Source organism: Impatiens glandulifera, chromosome 1, assembly GCF_907164915.1.
Source record: "Impatiens glandulifera chromosome 1, dImpGla2.1, whole genome shotgun sequence".
Classification (NCBI taxonomy): domain Eukaryota; kingdom Viridiplantae; phylum Streptophyta; class Magnoliopsida; order Ericales; family Balsaminaceae; genus Impatiens; species Impatiens glandulifera.
The window spans coordinates 131,532,497-131,551,912 of record NC_061862.1 but is presented as its reverse complement, the minus strand read 5'-3'; the positions used below and the strand labels follow the sequence as shown (position 1 = coordinate 131,551,912).

Sequence of the window (19,416 nt, the reverse complement as noted above, 5' to 3'; positions counted from 1 at the left end):
ACTGCATTAAAGGTAAACATACCAAAGTGAAGAGGACAGGTGCTTATCGAGCTACAGAAGTTTTAGAGTTGATACATACAGACATTTGTGGTCCATTTTCCACACCTTCGTGGAATGGTCAACAATACTTTGTATCATTCACAGATGATTATTCTCGATATGGCTATCTTTACCTCATAAGGGAAAAATCTTAGGCAGTGGACATGTTCAAAGCATTTAAGCTTGAAGTTGAAAATCAACTCAACAAACGCATTAAAATCATCAGATCTGACCGTGGAGGTGAATATTACGGTAGAAATGATAGATCGGGTGAACAACATAGGCTCTTTTGCTGACTTCCTTAAAGAGTGTGGAATAGTCCCTTAATACACCATGTCGGGTTCTCCTAGCATGAATTGTGTTGCAGAGAGACGTAATCGCACATTAAAAGATATGATTCGAAGTATGATATGTCAAACTACTTTGCCAAAATCTTTTGGGGGGAAGCATTGAAAACTGTAGTCTACATTCTTAATCGAGTACCGACTAAGGCGATAATCAAAACACCTTATGAACTCTGGACTGGGCGTAAACCCAGCTTACGTCATTTTAGGGTGTGGGGATGTCCATCTGAGGCAAGGCGTTATATGCCAAATGAACCAAAGCTAGCATCTCGTATGGTGAGTAGTCACTTTATTGGTTACTCGGAACGGTCAAAGGGGTATAAGTTTTATGATCCCACATCAAGAAACATTTTTGAGACGGGTACTGCCACGTTCTTTGAGAATGTTGAGTTTGGGGGGAGAAATACAGTTTTAGACTTTTCTTTAGAGGATCAAGAAATCACCAAAGTGATTGACCTGACACCTCAAGAAGGATTAGTCATTCCGACTCCCATGCAGTTTTAAGATACAATTGAGGAATCCATTCAAATTGAACGGGAACACCAAGTTGTAGCTGAAGAACAAACTCAAGAAACTCAAGAACATATTGTTCAAGAGCCAACGTTATTACGTAGATCCACTAGAGAACGGAGAAATGCCATTCCGAATGATTATGTGATATTTCTTCAAGAAAATGAGGACAATAGTGGCATGACTGAGGATGATCCTATCAACTTTTGTCATGCCATGAAGGGTCCTAATTCGGATAAATGGATCGAAGCAATGCGTGATGAGTATAAATCAATGCAAGACAATAAAGTTTGGGAACTTGTCCTATTGCCAGAAGGTGCAAAACCCGTAGGTTGTAAATGGATTTTTAAAACCAAACGGGATGCTAATGGTAATGTGGAGAGGTATAAAGCACGTCTTGTAGCTAAAGGTTATACTTAGAAAAAGGGAATTGACTATAAAGAGACTTTCTCTCTAGTTTCTTCGAAAGACTCTTTTAGGACAATCATGGCTCTAGTGGCACATTTTGATTTGGAGCTTCATCAGATGGATGTAAAGACAATGTTTTTGAATGGTGACATTGAGGAAACAATCTATATGGTACAACCTGAAATTTTTGAGGTCGATGACCTGAAACAAATGGTTTGTAAATTAAGAAAATTTATCTATGGACTAAAACAAGCGTCTCGCCAGGAGCTATATCGATAAAGTGCTTGAACGATTTGGCATGCAGAATTGCAAACCAAGAAATACCCCAGTTGCCAAAGGAGACAAATTCAGTTTAAATCAATGTCCAAAATCAAGTTTAGACATCCAGAAAATGCAAAAGATTCCATATGCTTATGCAGTTGGAAGTCTTATGTATGCACACGTATGTACGCGTCCGGATATTACGTTCATAGTTGGTGTGTTAGGAAAATATCTCAATAATCCTGGAATGGATCACTGGAAAGCAGCTAAAAGGGTGATGAGATACCTAAAGAAAATAAAGGATTATATGCTCACATATAGGAGGTCAGACCATTTGGAGATCGTTGGGTATTCTGACTCCGATTTTGCGGGTTGCCCAGATAGTAAAAGATCTACATCTGGCTGCGTTTATACATTGGCTGGAGGAGCCATTTCTTGGCGTAGTGCCAAACAGACACTTGTTACCATCTCTACTATGGAGGTTGAATTTGTGGCATGTTTTGAAGCATCACATCAGGGAATTTGGTTAAAGAATTTTGTCACAAGGCTGCGCATTATTCCGGGGGTCGAAAGACCTATTAAGATTTTTTGTGACAATAATTCAGCTGTTTTGTATTCCAATAACAATAGTAGCTCGTCGAAGTCAAAGCATATTGACATTAAGTTCCTACGTGTGAAAAAAATGGTACAAAGTGGTCAGATTTACATTGAGCATTTAGGAACAAAATCTATGTTAGCAGACCCCCTAACTAAAGGTGCAACACCTATGGTATTTTACGGGCATACTGCATGTATGGGTGTGTTACAATTTAAGGAAGCTTCATTATAGTGGGAGAGTATGCTATAATTAATTTTTTGTCAATTGCGCGATGTTTTCTAAAGCACTTTTCGGATTAGAAATAAAGTTTATTTTTTGACACTTTTGTACATTATATTCAAAGATAACGATCTCATTAAGTTTGGACCAGAGAAAATTGACATATTCAGGTCACATTAATGTGATTTTCTCTCTACATGTTTCATAATTGATCTATGTCGTTTGATTGCAGTAGTATCAGTGATTATTGTTAGTTTAGCCATAAATATGACGAATGCTTCTTTAGTCCTATATTGCTATGATTGATGGACCAGATTGTTATAAGCCCTTTATTTTTATTGACTGATAAATTGAGCTCTTGAAGAATAATGTGTTCATTCGGATACATATTAATTCCAGTGGGAGATTGTTAGATTTTGGATTTAAATATATATGTAGAACATATTATTAGATTAAAGTCATGTGCTTAATGATTATGAAATGAATAATTGTAGATACCTGTTTAGTATTTGTTTATTTGGTGACGTGACAAAACAAGTATTAATAATATGGTGGGCCTTCTTATATTGTGGGATTTAACAATATATGGGCTTTTTAGGGTTAGGTCCCTGAGACAAGTATTATTTATGAAACAGGAGAGGGAGATTCAAAAAATAACTCTCACACATTCTCTCTCTCAACTCTCCTCCGTTTTCTTGTCCTTTGATTTCCCCCGTCAATATCATAGGAGAACGGATAATACTTAGTCCTGGAAGACCTAGTTGTTACTTTCAAGAACAGATCAATCCGGATCTACAATGGTATCATCTTCAGGTACGCTTCCGCTGCGTTATAATTATAGTCTATATTCATGATTAGGATAATGATAAACATTCTATCACTTTTGTCAACTATTGTCATCTTTGCTGGTAAAGTGCTTCTAGAATGCACTTCAATGCTTATCCTAACATATGTGATGTGTTTGTTTACCTCCATTATTGGGTCCATATATAATAGTTTTCCCAAGAGACTAATGAAATGGTTAAGTGCTTGTGCATTATACATATGAGCTGTAATGTTCCTTAGTTTGAACCAAATTTAGGTTGTTTCCTTCGGTTTGTTGAGTAGGTTCATACCTTCGGACCATTTTTCCAGCTTCATACAGTTTGACCCAACATATGTGTCTCCTAGCTTCAGAATATTTCCAGATTTGTTCCTACTTGAATTTTAAGAAATAGAGATCATAGATATTTGCTGATACATTTTTCAGTCTTATATTCTCTCAATGCTTTAGCAAAACATCCTTAGTGACTAGGAAATATACACGATTCATACCTATGTAGTTCCCAATGACTACATTTTCCCATTCTTAATGCATTTTTTCCTCCACTTCAGCAGTTAACTTAAACTCAAAAGGGATTTAAGAATATTAACTCTTGGTTTAAAATGTCTCAAGTAAGTTTTGCCTTTATATTTCTCCCCATCTTCATCTTTTTGTCATGCATTTTTCTTCCAAACATCATTAACTTTCTAGTTGAAATTACTTCTGATAGTGTAATCTTAGTTTTTGGGCACTTCATAAGCACCCTCATTGTTTTCACAGACCGGCTAACTATCCTCTTATATTCCTCCTATTTTAGTAAGTTCCAATCCTGAAGATAGTGCATATTGAGTTGGACAATAATTTATTATTTTTTTCTTACTAAGCACAATCTCTCATTCATTTTCTTGGAACAGCAATTTCGTAATTTGATTCTTGAGTCCGTAGAGATTTGCCTTTTTGTTATATTCAACCTTCCATATTTCATCATTTTTTTATTTCAGGTTTCAAACTTTTCGTTTCATTCTGCAATTTTTCCTCAATCTTCTGAGAGCTCTGTTTTTGCATTTCCGGTTTCTCAGAGCTCTATTTCTGTTCTGTTTCAACTATCATTTTCTTGCTTGAATCGATTTCCACGAAATCATGCACTACTTTTGCCTTATTCTTATTTTTTATCCCCATCTTAGCAGAAGAGTTGGATAATACAGGAAAGTAAGAATGCAAACAATTCAATCAAACCCAATTTAACCGAGAAAAATCTACGACCAGGAATGACCGTAGACTAGCGAACTAGTGACCATATTTCACAACTCAACGACCTAAGAACTATCGTTTTCTTGCTTGAATCTATTTCCAAAAAGTCATGCATTACTTTTGCCTTATTCCTATTTTTTCTCCCCATCTTAACGGAAAAATTGGATAATACAAGAAAGTAAGAATGCAAACAATTCAATCAAACCCAATTTAACCGAGAAAAATCTACGACCAGGAATGACCGTAGACTAGCGAACTAGTGACCATATTTCACAACTCAACGACCTAAGAACTATCGTTTTCTTGCTTGAATCTATTTCCAAAAAGTCATGCATTACTTTTGCCTTATTCCTATTTTTTCTCCCCATCTTAACGGAAAAATTGGATAATACAAGAAAGTAAGAATGCAAACAATTCAATCAAACTCAATTTAACTGAGAAAAATCTACGACCAGGAATGACCGTAGACTAGAGAACTAGTGACCATATTGCACAACTCAACGACATAAGAACCGAAAACAATCGATGACCAAGAGCAATCACGACCCAAGCGACATGTTCTCAAACAACCCTAGTGACCGTATTTCTGATTTCCCGACCCAAGATTCGCGACACAAGTAAACATATTCCAGACAAACGTGTCAGACGTGCCGATTATGTTGATCGTGCTGAATGTGCCGACGATCGTGACTCCTGTCACGTTTATCGTAACCTACGACCAAATCAAACAACCGAATTTCGCGCGACCGTTCTGACTGTGCCAAACGTGCCGACCGTACTCATCGTGCCAATTATATTAGACGTGCCGACAATCGTGATTCTGACGCAATTCTCCTTATTTTAAACATTGTTAAAATGTACAATGTTTTAAATTTATTCTTTATTAATTAGTTTAAAATCTATTTTAGATTTTTATGTTAGTTAGTTAGTTAAGATGTTTTAAATTTAAATTTTATTCTTATTAATTACCCTGTTATTTTTTAATAATTAACTTTTAAATAATTTTTTATTAGTTTAAAAATTAATTTTTATTCTTTTTTTAGTTCGTTAAGAGGTTATTAAATTAATTTTCTTCCAATTAATTAGGCATGTTATTTTATATTAATTAGATTTTTAATTTGTTTATATTCTTTTTAGTTAAGAGGGTATGTTATTATCCACTAATTAGCTTTTTAATTATTTGTTTATTAGTTTAAATTATTGTGATGAATTATATATCTATTCAAAATTACAAGATCACACGGTCATATATTCTATAAATTTCATTCCCCAAGAAATCAAATTATAATTCTTAATTACATGTCTGAATTCTATTTTGTTAAAAAAGAAGAGACTAGGTCTTAATTCTATTTTGTTAAAAAAGGAGAGACTAGGTGGCCAATCTTACTAAAAATTAGGAATATTTTCTAATACAAAATATCAATTGACAATGGCAAAATTGAATGGTAGCTATCAATGGTGGGAAAGGGGGAGAGTTCTTGGTGTTGGTAGTTAAATGTATGTCTAGAAGTCAGATTAGATCTTATTACACGATTCATATCTAAATAAATGTATTTCTAGAAGTCGTCCATTATACGTTCCATCATCAGTTGATTCAACCGAAACATCGTCAATAATTCATGATCATGATCATGATAAAAAGTAATTATCAGAACAATTAGAATATCTCACATGAATCAGAATCCCAATCAATTAACATTCATTCAACATTGAGTTATTGGATCAAGTAGATTACTATCAAATTATATAATAACATGATCAGCCATTGTTTGTAGAATTCAAAAGTGACGTCAATCAAAAAGTTCTTGGTTATAATCAAATTCACACACAGAGTCTGACTTAATTAGTTGAAACTTGAAATTGTATGAAAGTTGAATTGACGAGTCATACAACTCTCAATTGATTCTAGGAGAATTACGATTGAATCGAATCGAATTGAAATTAAGGCTCTGTTGAAGAAGCTTGGAGCTCTCCGGCGACAATGGCGGATTGCAATTCATGGGCTCTCGGATGCTCCCTTCTTTTCCTAAGGCCGTCAAGAACTCATTTTATTTCCTATTAATGAGTTCATTAAATATTTTTATTTTTATTAGTTTAAAATATATTTTATATTCTCATGTTATTAATTTAAATTTTATTAAAGGGGTAAATTAACTTCACCAAAGTGGTACAGTGTAAAAGTCGACCTAAAAAACCAAAATTTCACGAGTTTCTTTCGGTTCGTAGTTTGGTGATACTCGAAAAAGGTTTTCGTGCTTTATTCTTCATACTCGTTTAAAGAATGGTCTCTATTTATAAAGTTAGTTTTTGAAAATCGATTTTTATAACGTTTTAATTTTATCGATTATTCTTCCAGTCCAGTCTTATAGGTTTTAGCATTTTTTAAAATATTGAAACAACAATATTTAAATATTGGTACATATTGTTGATTACGTTGACTAGGGAGAGAAATACATGAAGAACATCAGTTATTTTTAAGGATGTTAGGGTTTATAAATAAATACCAAACATGCCTTAGTCACAATATATTTTTGTGGAAATATCCCAAAAATATTTTGAAATCATTTTCTAATTTTTCGGGATATTTAAAAAATGGTTTGGGGTCCCAAAATTACAAAAACAATTTTTGGTTTTGAAAAGTGAAACCAAACAGACCTTAGGACCGGATTCCTAGACCCTCAGTTTGGATGTTAAGAATTCTAGGTCTTTTGCTGAGATTACAGGTCTGAGTGTATAAACTCATCGGTCGTTTAGGCATAAGCGACATTACACGATCGACACAAACGACATGATTTTTTCTTGCGCCGTAAGTCATCAAATCGGCGTCAAAATCACCATTGATTAAAGGAAGCGCGATCGGCACAGGCGACACAGCACGATCGGCATGGGCTACAGGCAGGGGCAGAGCCAGGATGAAAAATTACATGAGGCTGACTTATTTGCCCGGTTTATTCACTTAATTTGCCCCATTTTTTTAATTTAGGTGGGGCGGAACCCACCCTAACCAAAGGGTGAATCTAGGTTTTTCACTACACTGTAAGATTTTTGGTATTATACTATTACGTGTATTAATATGTGAACATATTAATTGAATTTTTCTACAAATACCCTTACCAAAATAAAATAAATAGATCTTCGGCCAACCCTTTCTAAAATAAAATAAATAAACGAAATTTTAAGAGTGATTAAAATACTCGATTTAAAAAACAAAATTATACATGTTAAAGAAAAATAAAGTTAAGAAAACGTGAAAAATGAAATTAATTAGATTTTAAATAAGTGAAACCTAAATATATAAATAAAGAAAATATAAAAATCTAATTTAGTGGATTTTCGCATATTTGGTAAGAATGTAAAAAAATGGAGAAGATGATTATAAAATATTAATGTAAATTGTTTGAAAAATAAATAATAACTAACATTATAATAATTTTGATAAAATTAAGTGGGAGGGCAATCACCTGACCTTCCCTTACTCAGACTAAATCCAAAGCCATCGGCACAAATTGTTAAATGTTTAAACTTAATATACATATATTTAAAACTTTAACTTCGGCTACAACCCAAGCATTTTTTTAATTTAGGTGGGGTTGGAGCCCACCCTAGCCCAAGCGTGGCTCCGCCCCTGGCTACACGATAGGTACATGCTGCACAACACGATCGGCACTAGCGGCACAATATAGTCTTACATCGTAAGTCAACCATTAAGTGTTGCTAGTCTAAGGTTTATTGTGTATTTTCAAACACCACTGGAATTTACCCTCGATTGCAGTTTATCTATGATCATCTCTTAGAGTTTCTACAATTACCCTGTTCTTTTACTCTATTTTGTGAGAGTCAATGTGTCGGGTTGTTGGTTCGCAAGTTGATCCGCCCTTGAAATTTTGAATGATTAATTAAAATAATATTAAATTAAAAATGATATATATATATATATATATATATATATATATATATATATATATATATATATATATATATATATATATATTTGATCTTGAAATCTTCTATTATATATATAACAAAGTTATTTAACATTCATATTATAAATTCAACCAAATGATTTTATTAACATATAACAATGAACCTTGACATTTCTTTTAATAATTTCTTATAAGTTTTTTTTTTAAATGGTAAAGGATGAAGTTTCTTTAATGTGATTTTTTTAGTTTATTTTGAAGGGTTAGTTATATCAATTATTTATTAATATATAAAATTATAAAAATAAATTAACAATCTTAAATAATTTAATTATTAAAGTATTTATAGTACAAAATAAATATACAAAATATTTAATGATTAATTAATTGAGTGCAAAGTGTTAGAAGTGAAGTCAAGATAAATATGTGAGAGTAAAAAATTGGTAATGATAAGAAGATATGGTAATGATTGAAATATAAAATGTTTGAAGTGAGATTAAAAAAAATTAATAATAAGTTTGATGGGAGAATAAATTATAATATTAATTAAATAGCATGTAGTCCGTGCAAATAATGATATAAAAACTGAGAAAAAAATTACGGTTAAAATGTGATAGCATTTTTAATATACTCTCACAAATATATCTAAATTAATCATAGCTCTCGACTCGACCATCCGAACACTTTGAAAATTAAACATCATTAAATATATATATATATATATATATATAAAAGTTAAAAAGTTAAATTTATATTGTTATAACTTCCCGAGTTCGTCAAATTTTGGTGTTGAAATTTAAATATAAAATTTTATTAGTATAGTTAGTTAAAATATTGTACTTATTTTATATATTGCAAGTTTTAAACATATCTATAACATTTTTAATTTTATTTTTAACCGTTTTAATCTTATGGGTAGGTCAACCCATAATTCGAGCCAAATATTCATTTACTCTAACATATATATCCAAATTAACCACAACTCTCGACCTAACAATCCGTGTTATTTTGAAAATGAATCATCATAGATAGGTGAATGAAATGAATGATTTACGGATCAAATTGAGAAATGTGAGTAATAATGAGATATTCGGTGCAAAATATTTGAAATGAGATAGCAAATTAGTAACGTTAGATCTCGTTTTTGATGATAAAAAAATAATATAATTAATTTTGAAAGTCAAAAATAAATATTATATAAATTGTACATTAGGTCGATGATATTTGAAAGATATAATATTGGATAATGTTTAAATTCTTGTAAACGCTGTAATTGTGCCTAAACTTTTGTTTTAACTTTCTTTTTTTTTTTATTCGAACAGTAGTAAGACCAAAATCCCGGTCTAAAACATTTGACTGGTAATTTGTTATTTTATATGAGAGAAAAAAAAAAGATCGTGCGGCCTTGTTTGGTTATTTGAAATTATTTCTTTAGCGTGTAAAATTATATGGTGAGTCTAAATCAAACCAAACCAGCAACAAATAGTGGCAGGACTAGAAGTTACAGAACTAACTCGAAAAATTGAATTATTTTGTAGAGTTAGTATTTGTGGCTTGATTTATGCCTATTATATAAGAATTTGCTAGTTTGCAGTTTGGTCTTATCACGTGGTTCGACTTTTATCGGATCTTAAATCAATTAATTTATTGAATAAAATATCAAATTATTCTTATTTAAATATTTTATTATTTTTTAAATATAAAAGTATATAGGTAATATGTATAGATAAAAACCAAAATTTTTCAAAATTATATCAAATTAGGTTTTTTTTATTAGACTCTCTCATATGATAATTAAATTCAAATGCTCAAAAATTAAGTTGTAGCAATAACGCATTATTACTAAAATATTTTTATATTATAAATTTTCAAATAATTGGTTATTAACTTAAAAGTAATTTATTTATCTATTTAAATTTATAAATAAATGTTTTAAATACAAATTTGAAAGTTATATAAAAAAAATTGAATTAAGATCATTTTAATAAAATATTTTAAAATAATAATATAATTTTAACCATTTTAACTTTTATATATATATATATATATATTTATTGTTATTTGAAGAGAAGTAATTCATTTATCGAAAAAATAAAAAAGTGGAAGAAGTAAAAGAAGAGAGAAAAATTATTTTATTTTTTTGCCACATTATTTATTAAACAAATTATTTCTCTTATTTAAATAACTACACACTCTTACAAAAATAAATAAATAAAATAAATAAAAATATCATTTATCTATTAAAATAAGTTTACATTAAAACATATCATTACATGTTAGAATTATATAGAGATAATCTATATATATATATTATAATGAGGCTTAATTTTGAAAGTATTCAGATCAGTGGCGGACCCAGAAATATTTTCTCGGGGGGCCAAATACCTAATAACGTAGCATTTTTTGGCTATCAAATAAATGCATTTTTTAATTAAAATTTTACTCGATAATTACATAAAAATACTAATAAGCACAATTACTAAATTATTCTTGTCCATGAGTCGGTACAAAAGAAGACAAATATCTTCATTACGTTGACTATATCAATCAATCAATTCAAGAAAATTTCCTTTATTTGATGAACTACTTGACTCATCATGTCCTCGAAAAGGTAATTCTTGCCTCAATAGAAAGCGTGTTACATCAAATATTGTCACGACCATGTGTACGTAAAACGTTTCTCACGTTATGTCTTTGATCTTAAAATGATTCAAATTGAATTCTAGCTTAATTATGACAACTATTTGAAGTTCTCGTATGACGATTGAATCTTTCTAATGCTTTTTCCAATTTTTATACTCATCTCCTATAAATGTATCATCTACGTTTTTTCTATTTAAATGTTTGAAAAGATAACACCAAAAACAAAATGATGCATCTTTTGATATGCTATATTCTAACCATGTATATTTGATCAGTAACATTAGACTCATTAGTAGGCTCATTAATTGATTGAGAAGACTCATGCTGGTCATGTGATGTAGAAGTACAAATTCGTTTATATAACATCTTCATTATTCTATATCCTACATAAAATAAATGATTAAAAATAAATATGTGTCACAACCCCTAAATAAAATCTAACAAATACATTTATTTGTTGAAATAATTTAAAATTAATTTAAAATTAAGAAATATAAAATAATATTTTACCCTTATATTTATATAAATGGTTATTTTATCCTTATATTTATAAGTAATTTGTATTATTAATTATATTAAAATTAATAAAATATATATATATATAAATAAATTATAATATAAATGTAGTTTTAAAATAAATAATAATATTATATGATTTTTATTATTTTATATATAATTCTTTATATTTTAACTTATATAAATAAGTGTTATTTATATATTAACTAAAATTTATAAATGGTTATTTTACCCTTATATTTATAAGTAATTTGTATTATTAATTATATTAAAATTAATAAAATATATATATATAAATAAATTATAATATAAATGTAGTTTTAAAATAAATAATAATATTATATGATTTTTATTATTTTATATATAATTCTTTATATTTTAACTTATATAAATAAGTGTTATTTATATATTAACTAAAATTTATGTATTATTATAAATATTGTATTTTAGAAGAAAAAAATTTTGTATAAAATAAAATATTAATAATAATTACTTGTATTTTAGAAAATATTTTTTTGTATAGAATAAAATATTAATAATAATTACTTTAATAAAATTATATTTGAAATTAGAATACTATAATTATAAATTAGTTTTTTTTTATTAATTTTTATAAAAGGTATTAAAATAGTGTTTGTATAAAATAAGGTTATAATTAAAGAAATGTTAAAGGCGGTTTGATCACCTAACCTCTACTATACCTTCCAGCTCCAAAACCACTCTACTATACCTTCCAGCTCCAAAACCACTCAAGCAAAGCCTTATTTGATAAATATATATATAATATCTTAAAAGTTTTACCCTGGTTGGGGGAGGCCCGGGCTCCCCAAGGCCCCCTTGTAGGTCCGCCACTGATTCAGATTGTCTAATCTATAGGTGTGATTAATTTAAATATAAATGTGAGAGTACATACATATTTAAGTCGGATTCTAGATTGATCCATCCATAAACTTAAAATGGTTAAAAATAAAATTAAATATACTATAGATGTGTTTCAAACTAGTAACTTAACAAAAACAATTATAATTTTTTAACCAAGTCTAATAATACTTTATATTTTAAATTCAAACACTAAATTTAATGAACACGGTACATTATAACAATATATTTTTACCCGTGTGCATGGAATGGAGATCTTACTAGTTTTGTTAAAAATACTATTTAAAATCTATTTATTCTTTTAATAGTTTGGTAAGGTTATTAAATTTAAATTTATTCTTATTAATTAACTAGGCATTTTAATCTATTTTAAATTCTCCAATTAGTTAGTTAAAAGGTTATTAAATTTAAAATTTATTTTATTTCTATTAATTTTTATTATTTTATTAGTTTACTAAGACGTTTTTAAATTAAAATTTTATTTTCTTCCTATTAATTAGGCATGTCAATTTATATTAATTAGCTTTTTAATTTTTTATTCTTTTATTAGTTAGTTAAGAGGTTATAAATTTAAATTCTATTTTATTAGGTATATTGTTATTTCCTATTAATTAGCCTGTTTATTAGTATAAATTATTGTAAGTGATGCATTATAAATCGGTTCAAAATTACAAGATTATTGGTTTATAGATTTTTTTAATTTTATTTCACAAGAAATCATATTCTTTCTTAATTACAAGTTTTTTTTTCTCTTTCTTCTTGTTAGTGTTTAATCACACTTTATTAGGGATGTTTATGCTAATTAATATTTTGACATTAATAAAAAATAATTTACATTTTTATTATTATTCGATATTAATATATGCAAATTAGAATATGTGATAAGATTATGTGATTTATTATATACAAATTTAAATATTTAAGAAAAATATGTCAAATAATAAAAATATAATTCTTAAATATAAGATATTGGTTAAACTAATGTATAAATAATAATAATAATAATAATAATAATAATAAAAGAATTTGAAATATATTATAAGTATTAAAAAAAAAACAATTTAAAAAATAAAGGATTTTTTTTCGGAAAAAGAGACTTGGTTGCCCATCTTCCTAAAATTTAGAAATATTATTCCTAAAATTTAGAAATATTATTTAAAATTCTTATGATATTAATAAGACCAAAATCATAATGATAAGTAATTTCATTCTATGTTATTTTCTCTCAACACAAACTTATACAAATACAAAATATCAATTGACAATGGCAAAGTTGAATGATAGCGATCAATGGTGGGAAAGGGGGAGAGTTCTTGGTGTCGGTAGTTATGGGGTTGTCTATGAAGCTCGCCCTTTGCCTGATGATCCTATCTCTCTTATTCTTCCGCCACTTATGGCCGTTAAATCATTCATCAGTAAGGATTCTCTCGACCGTGAGAAACAGTTTTTGTCGATATTTAAAGATGATCATCCAAACATCAATTGTTATTATGGTTGTTTGGATTTCAACATATTTTTGGAGTACGCTTCCGGCGGCGACTTAAAGAAAACTTGTGGAGGATTATCGGAGATGGAGGTGAGCGAATATGTTAAAGGAATTTTGTTGGGTTTGAAAGACATTCATCAATTGGGTTTGGTTCATTGCGATATTAAGCCGGAAAATATATTATTGACGGGCGATGGAGTTCCAAAGATTGCAGATTTTGGATTGGCCATGAAAGCAGGAGTTATTAACGGAACTGACGGAAGGCGAGGGACGCCAGAATATATGGCGCCTGAAGTGATAACACACAGAGTATATAACTGGCCATGTGATATTTGGGCATTGGGTTGTACTGTATTAAAGATGCTAACCGGACAGAAGAAAGTATGGGAAGGATTTCCGACTAATAAGGATATAAAGAATTTTGTGGCAAAACACGACGTCGTACCAGTAATTCCCGACGGGCTGTCATTTGAGGCAAAAGATTTCTTACAAAGGTGTCTTGTGAGGGATTTTTGGAATAGATGGAATGTTGAATCACTTCTCAGTCATCCCTTCGTATTGAGAAAGACGAAAGAATTCAACTCATAATTTGAATTTGAATTAATTTATTGAAAAATTACCCTTGTAAAACTATAAGGATTTTGTAATATATAATATAATTCTTTTATGATTTAACTTTTATTGTTTTTAAATAGTTTCTTATATGCATGGTGCTGACCAAGAATGACAGAAAAACATTATATCATTAAATTAATTTCACAATTAAATACTTTCAAGCCACTAGTCTTGGACTGAATTTGAATGTCATGCATAGAACTTCCACTTATGATGAACCAACAATTAGCCTAAGCTCCTTGCAGTATTCCAAACAGAATTCAGATTAGATTAGATGTTAATGTAGAAGTCGACCGAACATTCAGCGATTTTCCATTTTACGTGATTCAACCGAAACATTATCAATAACTCATTACTTATAATGAGGAGTCATGATATAACAACAAGATAAAAAGTAATTATCAGAAGAATTCGAATATCACATGAATCCGAATCCCATTCATTCAAACATTTTCATTGACGTTCGTAAACATTGAGTTATTGGATCAAGTAGATTATTATCAAATTATATATAATAACATGATCAGATGGCATCCGTCCAATAGTTGGCTCGTAACCAACTGAGTTTTGTAGCATCTATTCAAGAATCGTTCAAAACTTTTTCTTCATTCTGTTGTTATGATTTTGATATGTTAATTTGCTTCGTTTGGTAGCCTAGCTCGAGTTCTTACTTCACTAAGCCAAGTGTGTCTCCCAGGTCATGTTAAAATTTCATCATATCATGGAAGCAACTTAAGGACAGTTTGGATGTCTGCTTTATATAATTCTCCTAATAGTTAATTTTATTAAAAAGATTAGTTTTATATTCTCTTAATAATTAGTTAAGGTTATTAAATTTAAATTTATTCCTATTAATTAGGTTTTTTTATTTCATTAATTACCATGTTATTTTTATTAGTTTAAAACATATTTTATATTTTAATGTTATTAATTTAAATTTTATTTTATTCCTACTAATTACTATGTTATTTTTTAAATTTACATATAATATAACCTTAATACTCACATATATTGTCATATTAACATTTACTATATATATATATATATATATATATATATATATATATATTTAATTAATTAAATTTAAATACACATTAAAGTGTAAATTAACTTCACCCAAAGTGGCCTAGTGTAAAGAGTCGACCTAAGAGATCAAAAGATTACGGGTTCGATTTCGACTGAAACCGTTTTGAATAGAATTGAGAGCATGGTTGTGGGTGTCATTCTAGTTCTTCATAATTCAAAAAAAAAAATAGTAAGGTGTAAATTAATTTATTTAATAATGTGTACAAACATTTGGAATTATATGTTGAACTCTAGGAGATTATTCTTCGTTATGAAATTTTAATATTTTTTAATTATGAAAAACTAGAATACATTAATTGATTTTCGCTTCAACTCAAATCGCTTCCATATATCCAATCTATTCTAACTAAATTTACGCATTAAATTGTATGGATACAATAATATTTATACTAACATTTTAATTAAATAAAATAAAAATGGTTCTTAACATTTATAATCACATAAATAAGTCATTTGAGTTATTTGATGACAATAACTCTATACATAGGATTTTTCACTAATAGAAATTTGTTGTAAGACTTCTCCACTATTACTTTGGTAATTATTTTTGAAGTAATATGGTTGACTTTACAATTATTACTCTCATGTGAAACACACTTCACATGTTGATGGGGTGAAGAGAACTCTCAAATGATGCTTTAATGTCGATGCTTTACGCTATCAAATGATGTTTCACATGTCGCCACTGTGAAGCGCAATGAAGCGCTCTCTAATGTGAAGCGCGTTTAACATATCACGACGCTCTTAGGTGAAGCGCGCTTTAATGTCGATGCTTTACGCTATCAAGTGACGCGCGATACACATGTTATTTCTATATTAGATTAGGCCCGCCAATAAATATTAGCTATTATACTACTTTTTAGCTAATATAAATAAAAGTAATAATTTATGTACAAATTAAAGTATTACATACAATCATGAGTGATATGAATAAGTTGAATTGAATTAGTCAAAAATGAAATAATAAAATTGAGGAGTAATTGATGTTTTTAGCTCCATGTGGTCCGATGAGAAAGGCTTCAAGATCTATTGTTTAAAGCAGCCAAGTGAAGTGAATGCGTGCACGTAGTTGACCCTACCTGAGAAAGATGAGATGACAAAAATACAGTAAATTGAGTGTTAGCATCTATGTTCAAACTTGCATTTCAATGTTGTAGAGTATATACTGTAGTTATTGTTGACATTGAAATTGAATGCTGAAATAGTAAAGCAATTAAAAATCTCTTAGTAAATAATGACTTGAAATAAATATCATAATTATTGTTATTTGACTGAAATAGTGAAATATCGGAATTATTATTGCATGCTTGTTTTTCTTGTTGTTTAAAGCAATGAAATAGTGAAATATCGGAATTAAATTAGTTTGAAATGAAATAATAAAATTGAGGAGTAATTGATGTTTCTAGTTCCATGTGGTCCGATGAGAAAGGCTTCAAGATCCATCGTTTAAAGCAGCCATGTGAAGTGAATGCGTGCACTTAGTTCACCCTACTTGAGAAAGTTGAGATGACAAAAATAGAGTAAATTGAGTGTTAGCATCTATGTTCAAACTTACATTCTAATGTTGTAGAGTTGATACTGTAGCTATTGTTGACATTGAAATTGAAAGTTGAAACAGTAAAACAATTAAAAATCTCTCAGTACATAATGACTTGAAATAAATACCATAATTATTGTTGTTTGATTGAAATGGTGAATTATCGGAATTATTGTTGCATGACTTGTTTTTCTTGTTGTTTTTCTTTTCCTTAAATCTTTCTTTAAGACATCTTTTAATCTATTATCAAAGTATGTTTTCTTCTTCACTTTAATTCATTTGACTCTTATAAAAGTATCATCACAATCTTTGGATATTTTGAAGTATTATTGGATCTAAACTACTAATGTTTCTCAACATCAAACAGTAACTCCAAAATATCCATTTTTTGTTGTTCGAGTTCACTTTCTTAATATTAATTGAGGAAAAATCTTCAAGATGTTTCTCATCGTGAATATTTTCAAAATATGAGAACATAACATTTTACCAAAATCAAATTACCGACTACACTCAATTTTATCACCAATTTTTCAATTGTAACTATATAATGGTATCTATTTTTTGAGGTGACTAATTTTATATTTTGTTTGTGTATCATATCTTTAAAAATTTATACACCACTTTCGCGAGACATTAACCATTGTTGTTCAAAACACTTGAATGCCTCAAGAGTGTATATATTACTTATATTCTTTTAAGACCTCAATTGTGTAGGACAAACATGGCACACAAATAGTTGATTGAAAATCAATTTTTAACTCCTCATATATACGATCATCAATAAATATTTGGAAGTGATTGAAAAATTCTAAGAACTTGTGTTTATAGGAGACATACATTTTCAAAACTATACTATTCATGCTATCACTTATTTGGGTTGTAGTCATATCTACACAACACATATATCATCCATATTCTAAAGCACACTTTCCTTTATGCAAAACACACGCATCAACCATCATTGTCTTGAAATGCGCACTTTGTTAACATTAGATTTCAACTTCAATAAAATCTTTCTTTTCATCAAAATCATATATACATGAAGCAATATCCTTAGAAAACTCTCTAAACTCGTTGAAGACTCCTCTTAAATGTATGGTTGTATTTTGATTAATGTATCCAATACATAGACGATGATTTGTTTGAGGTCATTTTAATGTTAAGACCTTTGACATTGCCTCATCTTGATCGGTAAGAATTTTTGTTATTTTTTGTCAAATATAGTTGTAGTAAATGTCTCAAACAACCATTCAAAAGTCAAAACAGTTTCATCATATAATATAGAGGCATAAAAAATTATACGATTAACATCTACAAGTAATGCAATTGGAGGACCTTCATTGTTCTTCTTATAGGTCGTGTCAAAATAAACTATATCTCCAAAGAATCCAAAATCAGCTCGCATTTTAGCATCAACCAAAAAATATTGGTTATTAAATCGTCGACATCAAATGAATAGCATAATAAAAATTGGTATCATCAAACTACATTTTCTACAAATATTCTAACACACTATATGTATCCCAAATCATACAATCTCATGTTCTTTTAGATCGTAAGTAGTTTTTGTAAACTTTAAGAATAAAACATAAATTGTCCCTCTCACATACTTATTTCGTCATAAGAGCATGAGATGTCTTTGGAGGGATTCTCACATCAGATGTCATCTCAATTTGTAAGCTTATAGATGCAGATATATTCATATGACATTTATACATGTGAGATTTCTTGGTACTTGCAAAAGGATGATTATGCTCATTGAGAAAGTCCACTACTTCAAACACTTCCCTCTTTATTTTCATTTTAGCCTAACAATCAAACCTTTTTTTAGGACGACTACATTTGACATAAATATCATAATTGATATGCTTGGACAATTAAATAAGACTCGTGTACTTAGAAACCAAAACACCCAATGGAATAAGGGTAAGAAATTTGTAGACGATGTTCAAAGCCGAAAGATTTAGTGTATATCTTTCGGTATTCCATAGAAAAACCGAAAGATATACCCAAATCTTTCGGTTTTGGCCTTTAACACCCAAAAAAACCAAGTGCTGGAAATTGGGCAAAACCGGAAGATTTATATGAATCTTTCGGTTTTACCCTTCAAAACCGAAAGATTTGCTCTATATCTTTCGGTAATTAAACTTTACAATTTACCATCTTCACTTGATTTAACCATTAATATATTTTATCCTTCAAACCTAAACACAATTATATACATATAATTTAAATAAAAATCTCTACACATACAAATATAAAACATAATGACTCATTCTAAGTATATAATGATCAAACACAA

General features: G+C 29.1%; 1 protein-coding gene across 1 annotated transcript; it reads left to right on the top strand.

The window, feature by feature from the left end:
• The first annotated feature begins 13,654 nt into the window (after nt 1–13,654).
• LOC124943476 (mitogen-activated protein kinase kinase kinase 20-like) lies at nt 13,655–14,464 on the top strand. The gene has a single exon (XM_047483978.1). The coding sequence runs from the start codon at nt 13,655–13,657 to the stop codon at nt 14,462–14,464; it is 810 nt and encodes a 269-aa protein (XP_047339934.1).
• The last annotated feature ends 4,952 nt before the right edge of the window (nt 14,465–19,416 follow it).